At 32.7% G+C, this 15,083-nt stretch overlaps 1 protein-coding gene across 4 annotated transcripts in view; it reads left to right on the forward strand.

Moving 5' to 3' along the window:
• Positions 1 to 15,083, forward strand: part of LOC148945731 (potassium channel subfamily K member 15-like) — a 298,031-nt gene that overhangs the window by 184,075 nt on the left and 98,873 nt on the right. For 3 of the 4 annotated variants that reach the window (XM_089098494.1, XM_089098493.1, XM_089098495.1), the window contains one exon: positions 14,549 to 15,017. The exons of the other annotated variant lie outside the window; for it this stretch is intronic. In XM_089098494.1, coding sequence (XP_088954620.1) covers positions 14,552 to 15,017 — 466 coding nt within the window. In that variant the 5' untranslated portion in view covers positions 14,549 to 14,551. The remainder of the gene's footprint in view (positions 1 to 14,548; positions 15,018 to 15,083) is intronic. 4 annotated transcript variants of the gene reach the window in all.

Raw genomic sequence — 15,083 nt, forward strand, 5'->3', positions numbered from 1 at the left:
GAATGGTTGTCTTCATTGACTGGCATTTATTGTAATGGTGTTTTTTCTTTAATGTGTATTTACTTGTTTAATCTGTACTGTGTATTTATTAATTAGGTGTAGGGAATACGAGTTTTATGCGAACAAGATTGCAAGCGTGACTCAAGACAGTGCCACTTTATCTAAGTAGCCTTATGAAAATTTCAACCCTAGAAATGTGAAAGAGATAAGTGATCGAAAATTCACATTTGGAACCATGAGAGAACTACAAGAAAAAAGTTTGAAGCCATCTACAGTTGGGTGACTCCTTCGAGACCCTGTGAAGTGATGCATTGCTTAATTTTAGGTTTTTTCTATTGAATTTCGATGCTCAATAAATCTTTCAACAAATTGTTGTGTGTCCTACCAATATAGAACTTCCCACAAGAACACGGAATCTTATTCACCCCACTTATTAAATTACCCCGGGTTAAATCTTTTCCAGAACTAAAGAAATTATCCATTGGTCTCAACGATTGGAAACATGTATCGATACTAAATTTACGCTAAATCCGTGAAAGCTTCTCACCCAAACCAGGTACATATGCCAATGAAATGAAACTTTTAGATAAATTTAGATCTGAAGACTGAGAAATACCAATAACTCTACTATCATGTTAACACATCTATTTTCAATTATTTTATCAATGAACTTATTTGGGTAGTTATTATAAAACAGAATATCCCTCAAATATAATAATTCTAAATCCAGAAATTCCTGGTAACAAGTTTAGACGGCTCTATCCATAGTGAAATCACAACCCCTCGTTTCACCGACATAGGGTGGCACGAATGAAAATTCAAATACCTATCACTGTGTTTAGGTTTTCTATAAATCGAGATCCCTTTTAAAGTAAGTGGAGATCCCTTTTAAATAATAAAATATCCAGAAAAGGCAATTTGTTATTTTTACAAACTCAAGTCTAAATTTAATATTATCAAAATTATTTAAATGTTTATAAAATAGGTGTAAGGAGCCCAACCCATGTTACCAAACGCAGACTACATCATCCATGAACCTACCCCAAAAGCAAGGGGATATTCTAAAACTGTTTATAGCGGAAGTTTCAATAGAATCTATGAAAAGAATTGCCAATAAAGGAGCGACAGAAGCCCCTATGGGTAACCCAAAAACCTGCCTATAAAACTCTCTATAAAAGTGAAGGCTGTTTGGTAAATTGTCTGAACTAATGAAATTCCAAAATGAAGAAGAAGGAAAAGTGGGTTTAGAAGATAAGCGACAGCGGAATCAAAACGAGCCAAAATTGAAAATGATAGTTATGATAATTGGGTTTGGGATTTTGACATGGGTAAGATCATCAATGGTTACCATGCCTTTGTTAAAAAATTAAGTTTCTGCGATATATATTTAATAATGACAAATGACAAACCGGGGCAAAAGTTCGTATTTTTCACAGGGTGGCTGTAACAAACCTGTATTGACGTTATAACATCAAGAAAAGAATCAAATTATCTGCGGTTAGAAGACAAGCGACAATGAGAATCAATATATAGAAGCCTGCCGAGTGCCGGAGCCCGCAGGCTTCCGGCACTATATATATATATATATATATATATATATATATATATATATATATATATATATATATATATATATATATATATATATATATATATATATATATATATATATATATATATATATATATATATATATATATATATATATATATATATATATATATATATATATATATATATATATATATGTATATGTATATGTATATGTATATGTATATGTATATATATATATATATATATATATATATATATATATATATATATATATATATATATATATATGTATATATATGTATATATATATATATGTATATATATATATGTATATATATATATATATATATATATATATATATATATATATATATATATATATATATATATATATATATATATATATATATATATATATATATATATATATATATATATATATATATATATATATATATATATATATATATATATATATATATATATATATATATATATATATATATATATATATATATATATAAGTGAGTAATAATTGTGTATGTATGTATGTATGTTATTATTCATTTTTCCTCAAAATGGCTCGATATTTTTTCGGAAAAATCGAAATCCTGGGATTTTCTGGCCCTAAAAACGATCTAAATAGTTCAGAACTTTGAGAAAATTTGTTAAGAGCCTTAATTTTTGAAAAATAATTAATGTGATTGATGTCATTTTCACATGCATCGGTATTGTGATGACGTTGTCACACTTGTCACACTTATGTGGAACAATTGAAGATTTTCATGCATGGAGAAATTTAAATAAAGTTGCTTAGACAGCAAAAAAACTAGAAGCCTGCGGTTTCTGCTTAGTAGAAATCGGTGTTAGAAATCGGACTTGCTTGAATAATCAAATATCTTTGAAAAGATATCAATATGAAAAGACATTACATTGCGTAAAGAGCAAAAACCTGGTAGCCTAATTACAAAAATATTTTTACATATTTTAACAAGGGATTGGAGCAATTCAAGAAGCTTTGAAGCTTTGAACCAAAATTTTGAAGCTTAGTACAAAATCGGTGTTAGAAATCGCACTTGCTCCAATAATCAAATATCTTTGAATAGACTGCAGCAGGGAAATATATATCAGAATGAAAAACTTAACTAGAAGTAGACCCAGCAAACGAAAATTAAAAGTGTTATAAATGACAATTCGTTGGGAGAAAAAGAAGTTTTTGCCCCACCACCTGAATAGTCGACACATCTACAGCCTGGACCATCAAGTAATACTAAACCAATAAGGGTAGCTAAAGCAAAGGGCAGTGGCATTAAATTTATAATCGGAGAAAATCAACAGCCTGGACCATCGAATGAGACAAGATCCGGGAAAAGAAAATTTACAAGTTTTATAAATGGTAATTCGTTGGGAGAAAAAGAAGTTTTTGTCCCACCACCTGGACAATTAACAAATCTACAACCTGAATCATCAAGTAAGACTAGAACTGTACGGGCAGCTAAAGCAAAGGACATTGAAAAAGTTTATGTAGTAAGAAAAATCCAAAATTAAGAAGAAAGGAAAATTGGTTGAGAAGATCAGCAACAGCGAGAATCAAAACGTGTCAAAATTGAAAATTATAGCGATGAGAGTTGAAATGATGATTCTTTGGAACCATCTAAACTATTAAACGTGATAAGACTAAGAGAACGGCCAGAACAAATTAAATTCACAACGGGTGAAAATAAACAACCTGGTTTATTAAATGAGACAAAACCTAAAAAATGAAAATTTACAAGTTTTATAAATTATAATACTTTGGAAGAAAAAGAAGTTTTTGTCCCACCACCTGAACAATTAAGAATCTACAGCCTGGACCGTCATGTAAAACTAGACCAATAAGGGCAGCTAAAGCAAAGGAAATTTGCAAATTATCTGAAGTAATGAAAATCCAAAATGAAGAAAAAAGAAAAATGGGGTTGGAAGATAAATGACAGTGGAGTCAAAATTTGCCAAAATTGAAAATTCTAGTTATGATAATCGGGTCTGGGATTTTGACACAGATAAGGTCATCAATGCTTACCATATCTTTGTTAAAAAAATGAAGTTTCGGCGATGGATATTTCATAATGACAAAAGAAAAACCGGAGCAAAACTCGATGTTCAACATCTTATAAGAGCTCTGAGCGATGAAATAGATATAAATAACGACATTGAAGCTTATAAGGGTGTTATCCAAGAACCTGATACTGCATCTGCTTCTGTTAAACAAACAAAGGTTTGGCGTTATGTTTTTCATAGTGACAAGAGAGAAGCCAAGGCAAAAGTTAAAAGTTCGATACAAAGAAAGAACTAATTTTATAAAGGTGCTAATTCTAATTTAAGGTCATTTAAAATGTTTAAGGGGTTGATTGATAAAGCTGAGACACACATAAATGTAATTAGAAAACTAGTGATTTGATTAATGATTGTGGTTAATCAAATCAAAAAGCTTTTGATTTGATTAACCACAATTTACTCATAGATAAACTTATAAATGAATTCCACATTGAAACTTTCCTTGTTAAGCTTGTTGCCTCTTTTCTTTCTAATAGATCTCAAGCAGTTAAATATTTAAATTGTTTCTCAGATTATCTCCCCATATTTAATGGCATTCCTCAAGGGACTATTCTAGGCCCTCTCCTTTTTTCACTTATGATTAATAACCTTTCAGCCCTTTACGACAATAGATGGAAACTTGTCGATGACTTGACAGTTTTAGAGATATGTCATAAAAACATCTTTAGCAACCCAATGGGCATACTCCAAGATATTGCCTGTGAGGCCTCTTCCCTTGACATGACTGTTAACCCTTCTAAATCCGCAATAGTCTCAGTAAGTTTCCTTAAATCCCCTCCCCTTTTTCTTGCTCCTATACCTCCTGAAACCACTGTCACATCTCTTAAACTCCTTGGTGTTACAATTTCTTCTAATTTGAAACGGGAGGCCCATATAAATAATATCCTACGACAAGCAAACTCCTCGCTTTCCCTCCTTAAACTTTTAAATAAATTCAGTTGCCCCCAATCACATTTGCTACAAGTATACATTTCTTTTGTGCGTCCCATATTAGAGTACGCTTGTTCTGTGTGGCACCCTGGCGTCTCTAATGAAGCAACACAAAAAATTGAAAATGTCCAAAAGAGAGCTGTAAGAATTATTTTCAAAGAGGGCAAGATGCCATATTTGCGTTCCTTATATGTTTCAAAACTAAAGACCACCGAGAGACGAAGAAATAATTTGTGCCTCTGTTTTGCAAAAGATACCATAACAAACCCTCGGAATGCAAGTATTTCCCAAAAACATCAATCCCCATCCAGATTGCTGCCACCTCTAGCTGTTTCTGAGCCCATCCCTGTTTTGTCCCCCATTCACTGCGTTACTTCGAGATATGAAAGAACTTTTGTCCCCTTTATTACAAGAAAAATGAATAAAATGTCCCAATAGTTTCTTTTTTTCTTTTTTTGTCTCCCCCCTTCTTGACCAGTTTTTATTTTTTAACTCTTTCATTGACTTACTGTTGTTGGATTATTGACACTTTCTTAGTGTCTCTTTTAATTCATATGCATTTATGTCTCGCTCTTTTTTTTCTGTGTATATGTGTTTATTCCCCCCCCCCTCCCTTTTTTTATATCCGTTATAATTCTTTTTCTAATTCTTATTTTTGTCATTTTATTTTGACCAGTTTTTATCTTTTTAACTTTTTAATTGACTTTTTACAATTTTAATTATTGAATGTTAAATGATTGTTCATTATGATTTTTCTATTTAGTTGTTGTTGTTGCATTTTTGACAGTTTGAGTGCAATCATTTATATTGTCGACTCCGAAGTTCGAATTCGGCCCTTTGTGGTCTTGTGATAGTGATCTTTTTGAAATAAATATCTTATCTTATCTTTACCAGAATTTAGAAAATTTATGATTCTAAAATTATTTGTGAATACTACATACAGATTATTTTTTGTGCAAACTTTTTTAAGATTTGTAGTGATTTTTGGGATATAGGGGAGGTAAATTATATTTAAGGGCTTGTCAGACATCTCACTTGGTAAACTATCGTTAATTTTACGGGAATGTCTTTTCAGTCTACAGTTAATTACATTATTAATAAATAACATAGGATACCCATTTCCAAAAAGTATGTCCTTGATTAAGTTTAATTCTGCTGTGATGTGGGAATCAGAACAAATATTTGGGGCGCGATCGACGAGGGATATTACGACTGCTCTTTTAACTTGGGGGGGGGGGGTTGATGTAAAATGCAAATATCTATTATTTTGTGTTGGTTTTCTATAAATAGTAAAATTGAGTTTATCGAAGCTATGAATAACTAACACATCTAGGAATGGGATTTTATTTGCGATTTCAAATTCTAAAGTAAACTGTAAATTTCTATCGTATTTATTCAGGTGATCTAAAAAATTCTTAAGCTCATTTTCCCCATAGTTCCAGAGTGAAATTACGTCATCCATGTACCGTCCCCAAAAGATATGTTTCAAAAAATACGAATCTAATGCCCAATTTTCAATATGTTCCACATAAATATTCGCCAGTAACCAGGAGAGGGGAGCGCCCATCGCTAAGCCCTTAATTTGCTGGTAAAAAGAATTACGGAATTGGAAATACATTGAGTATTTGTTACAGAGTTTAACCAAGGTCATTAAAACATCACAATCTATTCCTGCTGCTGAAGCTTCTATTAAGTGATAATTTTCTTTGATTTTATTTTCTAATAACTGTTCAGATGCTGTGACATCAATAAACAATCTCAAAGCTACTTATAATTGTATTTTCTGAGATATTTACGTTTTTGAGTTTTTCAACTAAATCTACCGAATTACATATATATGATTTTTGAGAGTAAAGCAAAGGTTTAAAGGCTGCACATAACCATTTCCCAATATTGGATGTGGGGGCTTTCGTACAAGCTACTATGGGCCTTAAAGGAATGCTTTGCTTATGTAATTTTGGTAGACCATAAAACTTTGGGCAACAGCTACCACGGGGGAAAAATTTATTGTATAGCTGCGGAGTACTTTTACCAATTTGTTTTAAACTTTTTAATTCATTTATAATTTTGTTTGCAAATTGATCAGTATGATCGTGGGTTGTAGTTCTATATGTTGTCTCGTCATTTAAATGAGAATAAATTTTTGTATCGTAATCTGTCGTATCCATGAAAACCAGAGAATTACTTTTATCTTCTTTAGTTATGATGACAAATGAATCTTTACGGAGATTAAATAGTATTCTTAAGTGATAGAAATTATCTGGTGTTTTATTGGCGGGAAAATTTACCTTTTTTTGATTGTTGTAAAAGGGGTCTATAAGACTATCTCTGGCTTCGTTTGTGTTGGGTATAAATGTATAAAACTTGTGCGCAGAGGGTTCTAGAGAGGAAATTAAATCTGCCACAGGGACATGTCTTGGAAGAAAAGAGAATTTTGGACCTTTTTCGAGAATTTGAATTTCCTTTGGTTCAAGCGTTCTAGAGGATAGATTAACAACAGCCGGTCCAGGAGTGAATCTTGGAGTTTAAGTAGGGCTATTCCTCGAAAATTCATATCTGAGGTTTTCCAATTTCTTAATAAGTCGTTCCCTTGATAAGCGGAAATCGTGGCTAAACAAATTTCTTTCCAACCTAGCAACCTGGCTAAAATCAACAGAGGACAAATTTTCAAATAAAAAGTTTTCTAAGGATTTCCTTTCAGAGAAAATAGTATATCTTTTTTGTTTTTTGTCTTTAATGGTGTGTGTTAATGTTTTAAATTGTAGTGTGCGAGCAAATTGCACTTCTTTCCGGGTATTTAAATGTAATCTGAATATTAAAGACTTGGGAATAAGACTTTCAATTTTGCAAGATTCCAAGAATTTCTGCTGATTAATGATATTAGCATGTTTTTTGCCTAAATTAATAAAATAAAAGATATCATTAGTAAATTGCTCCCCATAAGCAAGTTGAAAATAGAGACGAAGACCACACTGCATTTCCATAACAAAACAACAAAATTACTAATAAAAAAAGTTAAATATTTTTTTAAGACATTGGATATAATTTTAATTAATATTTCAGCCCTATGTCCAAGGGCCGTCCCCCGAAATACAAAAATATATGAAAGAAAAAAGACTCACAACAACATGCGACCATTAAAACCAAAAAAGTGAAAATTTTTTCAAAACAGTCCTAGCATCATTACTTCAGCGAAGTTCAACCAGGACTGATAAAAAGTAAGGTAAAACAAGACGATTCAATGAAATGAAAGAAAAATAAATTAAAAACACGTTCTTATTGCTAATCCAGCCTTTTTGGCAGTTAACCTCAAAGGTCTTTTTGTGACCGGTTCTGTGTTAATGTCTATTGGTTTTTTAAAATATTTTGTAAGATCATTTTTAATTAAATTTGTGCATAGAGCATTTAGTGTATATTCCCCCAGGTCTCTATTTAAGGAAGTATTAATATTAATCTTAAATCTGATTTCATTTGATTCTCGAACCACCTGCTTTATGCCCAGGTCATTGCTAATAAGGACGGATTCATCAAAAAGTATATTGTGGTTAGGATTATCAAAAATAGGACTGCCTAATGCAGAATCAGATGAAACAGTGGAAATATTATAATTTAAAGCTCTGACAATATCATCTTTATGCTGTTGTATGCGTTTCTCTAAATTCTGGTGTGTTCTACCAACATAGTATTTGCCTCAATCACATGGTATTTGATAGACCCTCTTTGGCGAGTAACTGGGGTTTTAGCTTTACCAGAATTTAGAAAATTTATGATTCTAAAATTATTTGTGAATACTACATACAGATTATTTTTTGTGCAAACTTTTTTAAGATTTGTAGTGATTTTTGGGATATAGGGGAGGTAAATTATATTTAAGGGCATGTCAGACATCTCACTTGGTAAACTATCATTAATTTTACGGTAATGTCTTTTCAGTCTACAGTTAATTACATTATTAATAAATAACATAGGATACCCATTTCCAAAAAGTATGTCCTTGATAAAGTTTAATTCTGCTGTGATGTGGGAATCAGAACAAATATTTAGGGCGCGATCTACGAGGGATATTACGACTGCTCTTTTAACTTGGGGGGGGTGGTTTGATGTAAAATGCAAATATATATTATTTTGTGTTGGTTTTCTATAAATAGTAAAATTCAGTTTATCAAAGCTACGAATAACTAACACATCTAGGAATGGGATTTTATTTGCCATTTCAATTTCTAAGGTAAACTGTAAATTTCTATCGTATGTATTAAGGTGATCTAAAAAACCCTTAAGCTCATTTTCCTAGTTCCAGAGTGAAATTACGTCATCCATGTACCGTCCCCAAAAGATTTTATCAGTCCTGGTTGAACTTCGCTGAAGTAATGATGCTAGGACTGTTTTGAAAAAATTTCCACTTTTTTGGTTTTATTGGTCGCATGTTGTTGTGAGTCTTTTTTCTTTTATATATTTTGTCTTGCTGAGGACGGCCCTTGGACATAGGGCCGAAATATTCATTCAAATTATCTCCACTGTCTTACAAAAAGATTTCCCTTTTGTTCTTCGTACTTTTGTTGTTTGTTATGGAAAGGCAGTGTGGTCTTCGCCGCTATTTTAGCTCTTTACTTTTAGTTGAACAATATCCTTTTATTGAAAAAAAAGTTCTTGTCACCAAAAATTTTATCAATTGAAATAAGCTAACTTATGATATTTTTTTCTAAGGTTATTTGTAATTATTGTTGCTTATCTTTGATCTCGTCTATCAGCTTTTTGCTTATAGTAAAAAATGTCCTTTGTTGAACAATCTATTTTTTCACTCTAAAACTTTTGTCATTTGAAATGAGTTTACAGAAAATATAAGTTTGAACAAATTTTAGTAATTATTTCTGCTCATCTTTTATTTAGTCTAGCAGCTCATTACTTTTAGATGAAAAATGTCCTTTGGGAAAAAAAATTTTTGTCACTCTAAGAAGTATCACTAAACATAAGTTTACAGAAAATTTAATTCTGAACAATTATTCGTTATTATTGCTGCTCGTCTTTGATTTAGTCTAGCAGCTCTTTACTTTTAGTTGAACAATGTCCTCTTGTGGAAAAAAAAGTTTTTGTCACTCTAACACGTTTATCATTAGAAAAAAGTTTAAAGAAAATTTAAGCTAGAAAAAGTATTCGTTAATATTTCTGCTCATCTTTGATTCAGCCTATCAGCTCTCTACTTTTAGTTGAACACTGTCCTCTTGTGGAAATTTTTTTTTCACTCTAACAATTTTATAATTAGACATAAGTTTACAGAAATTTAAGTTTGAACAATTATTCGTTATTATTTCTGCTCGTCTTTGATTTATTCTAGCAGTTCTTTACTTTTAGTTGAAAATGTCCATTGTGGAAAAAAAAGTTTTTGTCACTCTAATACGTTTATCACTAGACATAAGTTTACAGAAAATTTAAGTTTGAACAATTATTCGTTATTATTTCTGCTCATCTTCGATTTAGTCTAGCAGCTCTTTACTTTTAGTTGAAAAATGCCCTCTTGTGGAAAAAAAAGTTTTTTCCAGATTTTAAATTTAGATATCTAGCTAGTTGATGAATCTTAGATATAAAAATTATGGATATAATGAAAAATGTTAAGTAATCCTGTTTATTACATTTATAGAACATCCCCGAGTATGTTCAAGATGGGGAGAACATGTGAAATGCATGGATTTTATCTGAATCTGAAGAAGAATTCCTTCTTCTTAACAGCAATGTAGATGCTACTGATGATATAATGGAGATCCATTATACAGAAGATGGCTTATCATATACGTCGGAGGATTTGGTACGGAGGGGACCTTCGGGCCGATTCTGTATAGAAGATGATGAGCGGTTGCTTGATGGTTTGCCCTCTTCGATGAATATCATAAGAATACGAGAGGATTTATTTGACATGCCTCCTCTCCTATATATAGTAGTAATCGAAGAAGAAGACGACGTTCAAATAATTGAACCTGAGATAGTGTACATGAAAACTATAATAAATATTGATATAACAAAAGAATAAATATTTGAAGAATGATTCATTTTTATCTTTGATAGAAAACTTGATTGAGGATTGATACCATTCTAAAGGCTGATCTATTCAATCTTAACTATTCATGCACAGGAAGTCTCTGATGATATCCTTATTCTATATATATATATAACTAATATGTGAAAATTAAAATAGTACAAACAATTTTATTGAATAATTACAACAACAATAATACTAAGCATGTACAATTAGCGATACAGTTTATTGTCTTCAATATGTTTCACTAATGCACTTAAAGCACATTGAAGTCTATTCACATGTGCTATATCAACTTTTTCAGCGAAACATAATTGATCCTCCATTTTAAATTTGCTCAAGGATATCACATATCTCGCTTATACTTCATCCCATTCCAGACAAAGGCGTGATCCTCTCTTGATTTCCACCGTAATGTTTGGTGCTCTTGTATTTTTGCCATCAACTCCACTATCAACTTCTAATAGGGTAAACATTCCACTCGTCATCATCATCAACACAAATATATATCCAAATGAGTAAAGTCAAACTGTTCTTCTCACTCCTTTGAATTCAATTCTCAAACTAATAAAAACTACGCCAAAAATCATTTCATTATATTTGCTGCAATCCTCTCCCACTAATATGTAAGCGACTCTCTGATTGGCTTAGAAGGAGACACGTGATTTGTTTCCCGTTATCGGATCAATAAAACTCCCAATCGATTACGCAATCAATTTCTCCGAAATCCACTCCCCCCTTCGATTACGCAATTAATGTCTCAGAAATTCATTTCCCCTAGGGAGGTTATGCCCATATATGGTGCCACGTCACGAGCTCATGAGTTTTGGTTAGGCTACGCAATCAATTTCTCGGAAACGTTTTCTCCCTGGGGATTCCATGCCCATATATGGTGCCCCGTCGGACTGACAGCACAGGTGTTCTCCCTAGGGACTCTATGCCCATATATGGAGCCCTGTTCGGATCAATGGGGTCATTTCTACTAACAATCTAGTTATAACCAATACGGTGTTTGGTCATAAAATGGCTATTAAATTAACATGGTATTCACATGATAGTAAGACAGCAAACCTTATTGATTATGTTATAGTAAACCGAAGACTGGCAGGATCAATACAAGATACTAGGGTTTATAGGAGTGCCGTTATTGATGTTAAAAGTAAAGATCTCCATCTAGTAGTGTCAAGGGTTAATTTAAAGCTGAAATATCGGAAGAGTAACTACCTCCCGGAAAGTTATGATGTTGGTAGACTCCAGGATGAGAATTTGAGAGAAACTTTCTAGGAACAGTTAAATCCTAAACTTGAGAGTTTAAAATTTAATAATGTGGAAGATCGTTGGAATAATTTTAGAAAAATAATTTGTGAAGTTGCTGAAGGTGTTTTAGGGAAGAAAGCTAGAACTGCAGCTAACAATATTAGTGAAAAAGCTTTATGTATAATAGAAAGGAGAAAGGACTTGTACAAGAATTATCTGAATGATAGATCATATTAAAACAAAAGGAATGTAAAAGAAGTGGAAAAAAGCATTAAATATGAACTAAGGAGATGTGAAGTGGAGGCCATGGATAAAATTGTCGAGGATCTGGAATATGGAGCTAGACGGCATAATAGTAAAATATTGTATTGTCATGTTAACAAATTGAGAGGGAGTAGTCAATCCGGAATTGGCCCAGTTAAAGATAGGAATGGGGCCGCAATTAGCGATAAAGAAAAAACTAAAGAGAGATGGGCCGAACATTTTGAGAATTCGCTTAACCGAGATAGAGTTTCAGGGAAAGATATTGAGGAAAATGAAAAAGTTTGTGATACCTTGGATGTGAAGGAAGATGTGGGAAGTACCTAATGATTTCAGGAAAACTTAATTAAGCCACTTTATAACAAAGGTGATAAAAGTGGGCATTGTAATTATAGAGGACTTAGTCTGGTCTCTGTAGGTAGTAAATTACTTAGTAATATGATACTTTTTAGACTGAGAGATGGCGTGGACAAAGTTTTAAGAGAAGAACAGTGCGGTTTTAGAAAAGGCAGAGGATGTGTCGAATAAATTTTCACTCTTAGGTTAATTATTGAGAAAGACATGATTTTTTAAACGCCTTTGGTCCTTAGTTTTATAAATTATGAGCAAGCGTTTGATTATGTTTATAGAGGAGCTTTAGCAAAGGTTTTATACTTGTATGTCATACCAAATCAATACGTTAAAGTGAATAGGGCAATGTACGAGAATAATTCTGCTGCGGTTAAGGTAGGAAATGAGGTTAGCAGCTAGTTTTGTATTAAATCAGGAGTTAAGCAGGGCTGTGTTCTATCCCCTGTCATATAAATTATTTTGAAGAACTTTGTCTTAAGGAGCACAGGAAGGCAATGGGAGACCACGAAATAAAATGGGAAGGAATAAGTCTCCTGCACGGAGTTTATCCTGTTGATTTAAGCATCCTACATGAAAATTTGACCAAAATGATTGCCCTATTAGAGGTATTGATATTTCAGGGAGCTAGAGCAGGCTTGAAAGTTAATGTTTAGAAGACTAAGTCGCTGAGTCTATGACATAGTAAAGATAAAAAGGTGACATTGATTAACGCAAAGATTGATCAGGTGGGCAGCTTCACTTACCTTGGTAGTATTATTAGTAAAGATGGTGGGAGCAGTGAATATGTTAAAAGTAGAATAGCCAAGGCTCAGGGTGTTTTTTCACAGTTAAAAAAAGTTTGGGAGAATAGGAAGATAAGTCTGCAAACCAAGATTAGAATATTAGAAGCTACAGTGATGACAGTGGTCAAATATGGCTCTGAAGTATGGGCGCTCCGAAAAGCGGATGAAGATTTGCTATATGTTTTCCAGAGAAATTGCTTAAGGATTGTTCTGGGTACCCGGCTGACTGATCCTATTTCAAACAATAGGCTCTACGAAAAATGTGGTCCAATACCGCTCTCTAGGGCTATAATGAAAGAAAGGTTGAGGTGGCTAGGGCACGTTGTGCATATGAAGGATGACATATTGCCGAAGATTGTTCTTTTCGGCCAACCATCTAGGGCTAAACGGAAAGCAGGTCGTCCTCGACTGGGGTGGGAGGACGTCATAAAGAAAGATTCAAAGGAAATTGGAACTTCGTGGGTGGGTGTAAAAAGGGACGCTCTGAACAGCTTGGAGTGGAGGAGGAGCGTGCGTAGCTGTGTTAGCCTCTGGTGGCTTGGTGCTGCGGTGAGTTGTTAGTAGTAGTAGTAGTAGTAGTAGTACTTGTACTGCTAAGGAATTTCTGTTTTTTCTTTTTTAAATTGTTGAATTATGGGCATTATTACTAGTAGTATAGGGAGTATTACCCTGGTCACTTGCAAAATTTTTAAGAATTTTGAAGGGGAGGGGAGGGAAAGGTTTTAAACACAATTTATGGATTTTAAAGTACCGGAAATTTCTCGAATATTTTAAAATTTAGAGCTTCTTCTGTATTTTTTTTAATAGAGGGCAGGTCAATGCTCATTATTCCACTTAGGGACGCTTTATTTAGCCACCATTTTACAAGTATTTATCGTGTATCTATTGGGGTTTAACAATTAGAGCTAGAGAAACCAAAATGTGTTATCACTTTAAATTCAAAATCATCATTCAACAATGTCACACAAAATTCGACTTCATTAATTTGATCAAAACCAAAAATATGAAACACAGGTAAGAGAAAAATAACATAGATTTTCAGAGAAATGAAAGCTTATGCAGAATTGTGAAAATTGAAGTTGTCCATTGTTCAATGAAATAGCAATTTAGCGTTGTAACGAAAATCCAGAAATAGTAGAAAAAGTGAAACCTTCTTTTCAAGTAAGTAGATTTTCAGCATAATGAAGCTGCAAAAATTTCTTTCTTTTTTTATCGATAGACTTTAAAAACGACATTTTTACTAATTTTTATTTTTTGTTTGAAGAAAAATAACTTGTTCGTTTTCTTCTAGATAATGTACCAGCCAACAACTGCGGGGGTCATTCCTAATTCATATACGTTGCCCAGCTCCTCCAAAGGCAATTCGGCAACTAAGTGTCAAAAGTGTTTTCAAAAATGCAAAAATTTCAGTTGCAGTTCATTTGGTCTGACAATCATAATTATTGCTTATACGTCATTTGGTGCATCAATATTGTTACTTATTGAAGGAAGCGTCAAGAACACATCAGAAAAAATTAGTGAAAACGAGTTTAAGGAGATAACTTTAAAAACTGTGGAACGTCTTTGGACCGTAACAGAAGATTTAAATATACTGTATAAGGAAAATTGGACGTCTCTTGCTCATCTGGAGCTTGGTAAATTCCAGGATGAACTAACTAGAAGCGTTAGAAAATCAGTTATTAGAGACAGATATTCCGTTCCACACTCTTGGAGTTTTCCAATGGCTTTGTTGTATTCATTAACACTTATATCCACAGTAGGTATGTTTAGTATATGTATTAATTTACTGCTACTGACTTCCGCCAGAATTCAATTTCATATGCTAA

Source organism: Artemia sp. Qi Xiang Cuo, chromosome 12, assembly GCF_049724085.1.
Source record: "Artemia sp. Qi Xiang Cuo chromosome 12, ASM4972408v1, whole genome shotgun sequence".
NCBI classification, from domain to species: domain Eukaryota; kingdom Metazoa; phylum Arthropoda; class Branchiopoda; order Anostraca; family Artemiidae; genus Artemia; species Artemia sp. Qi Xiang Cuo.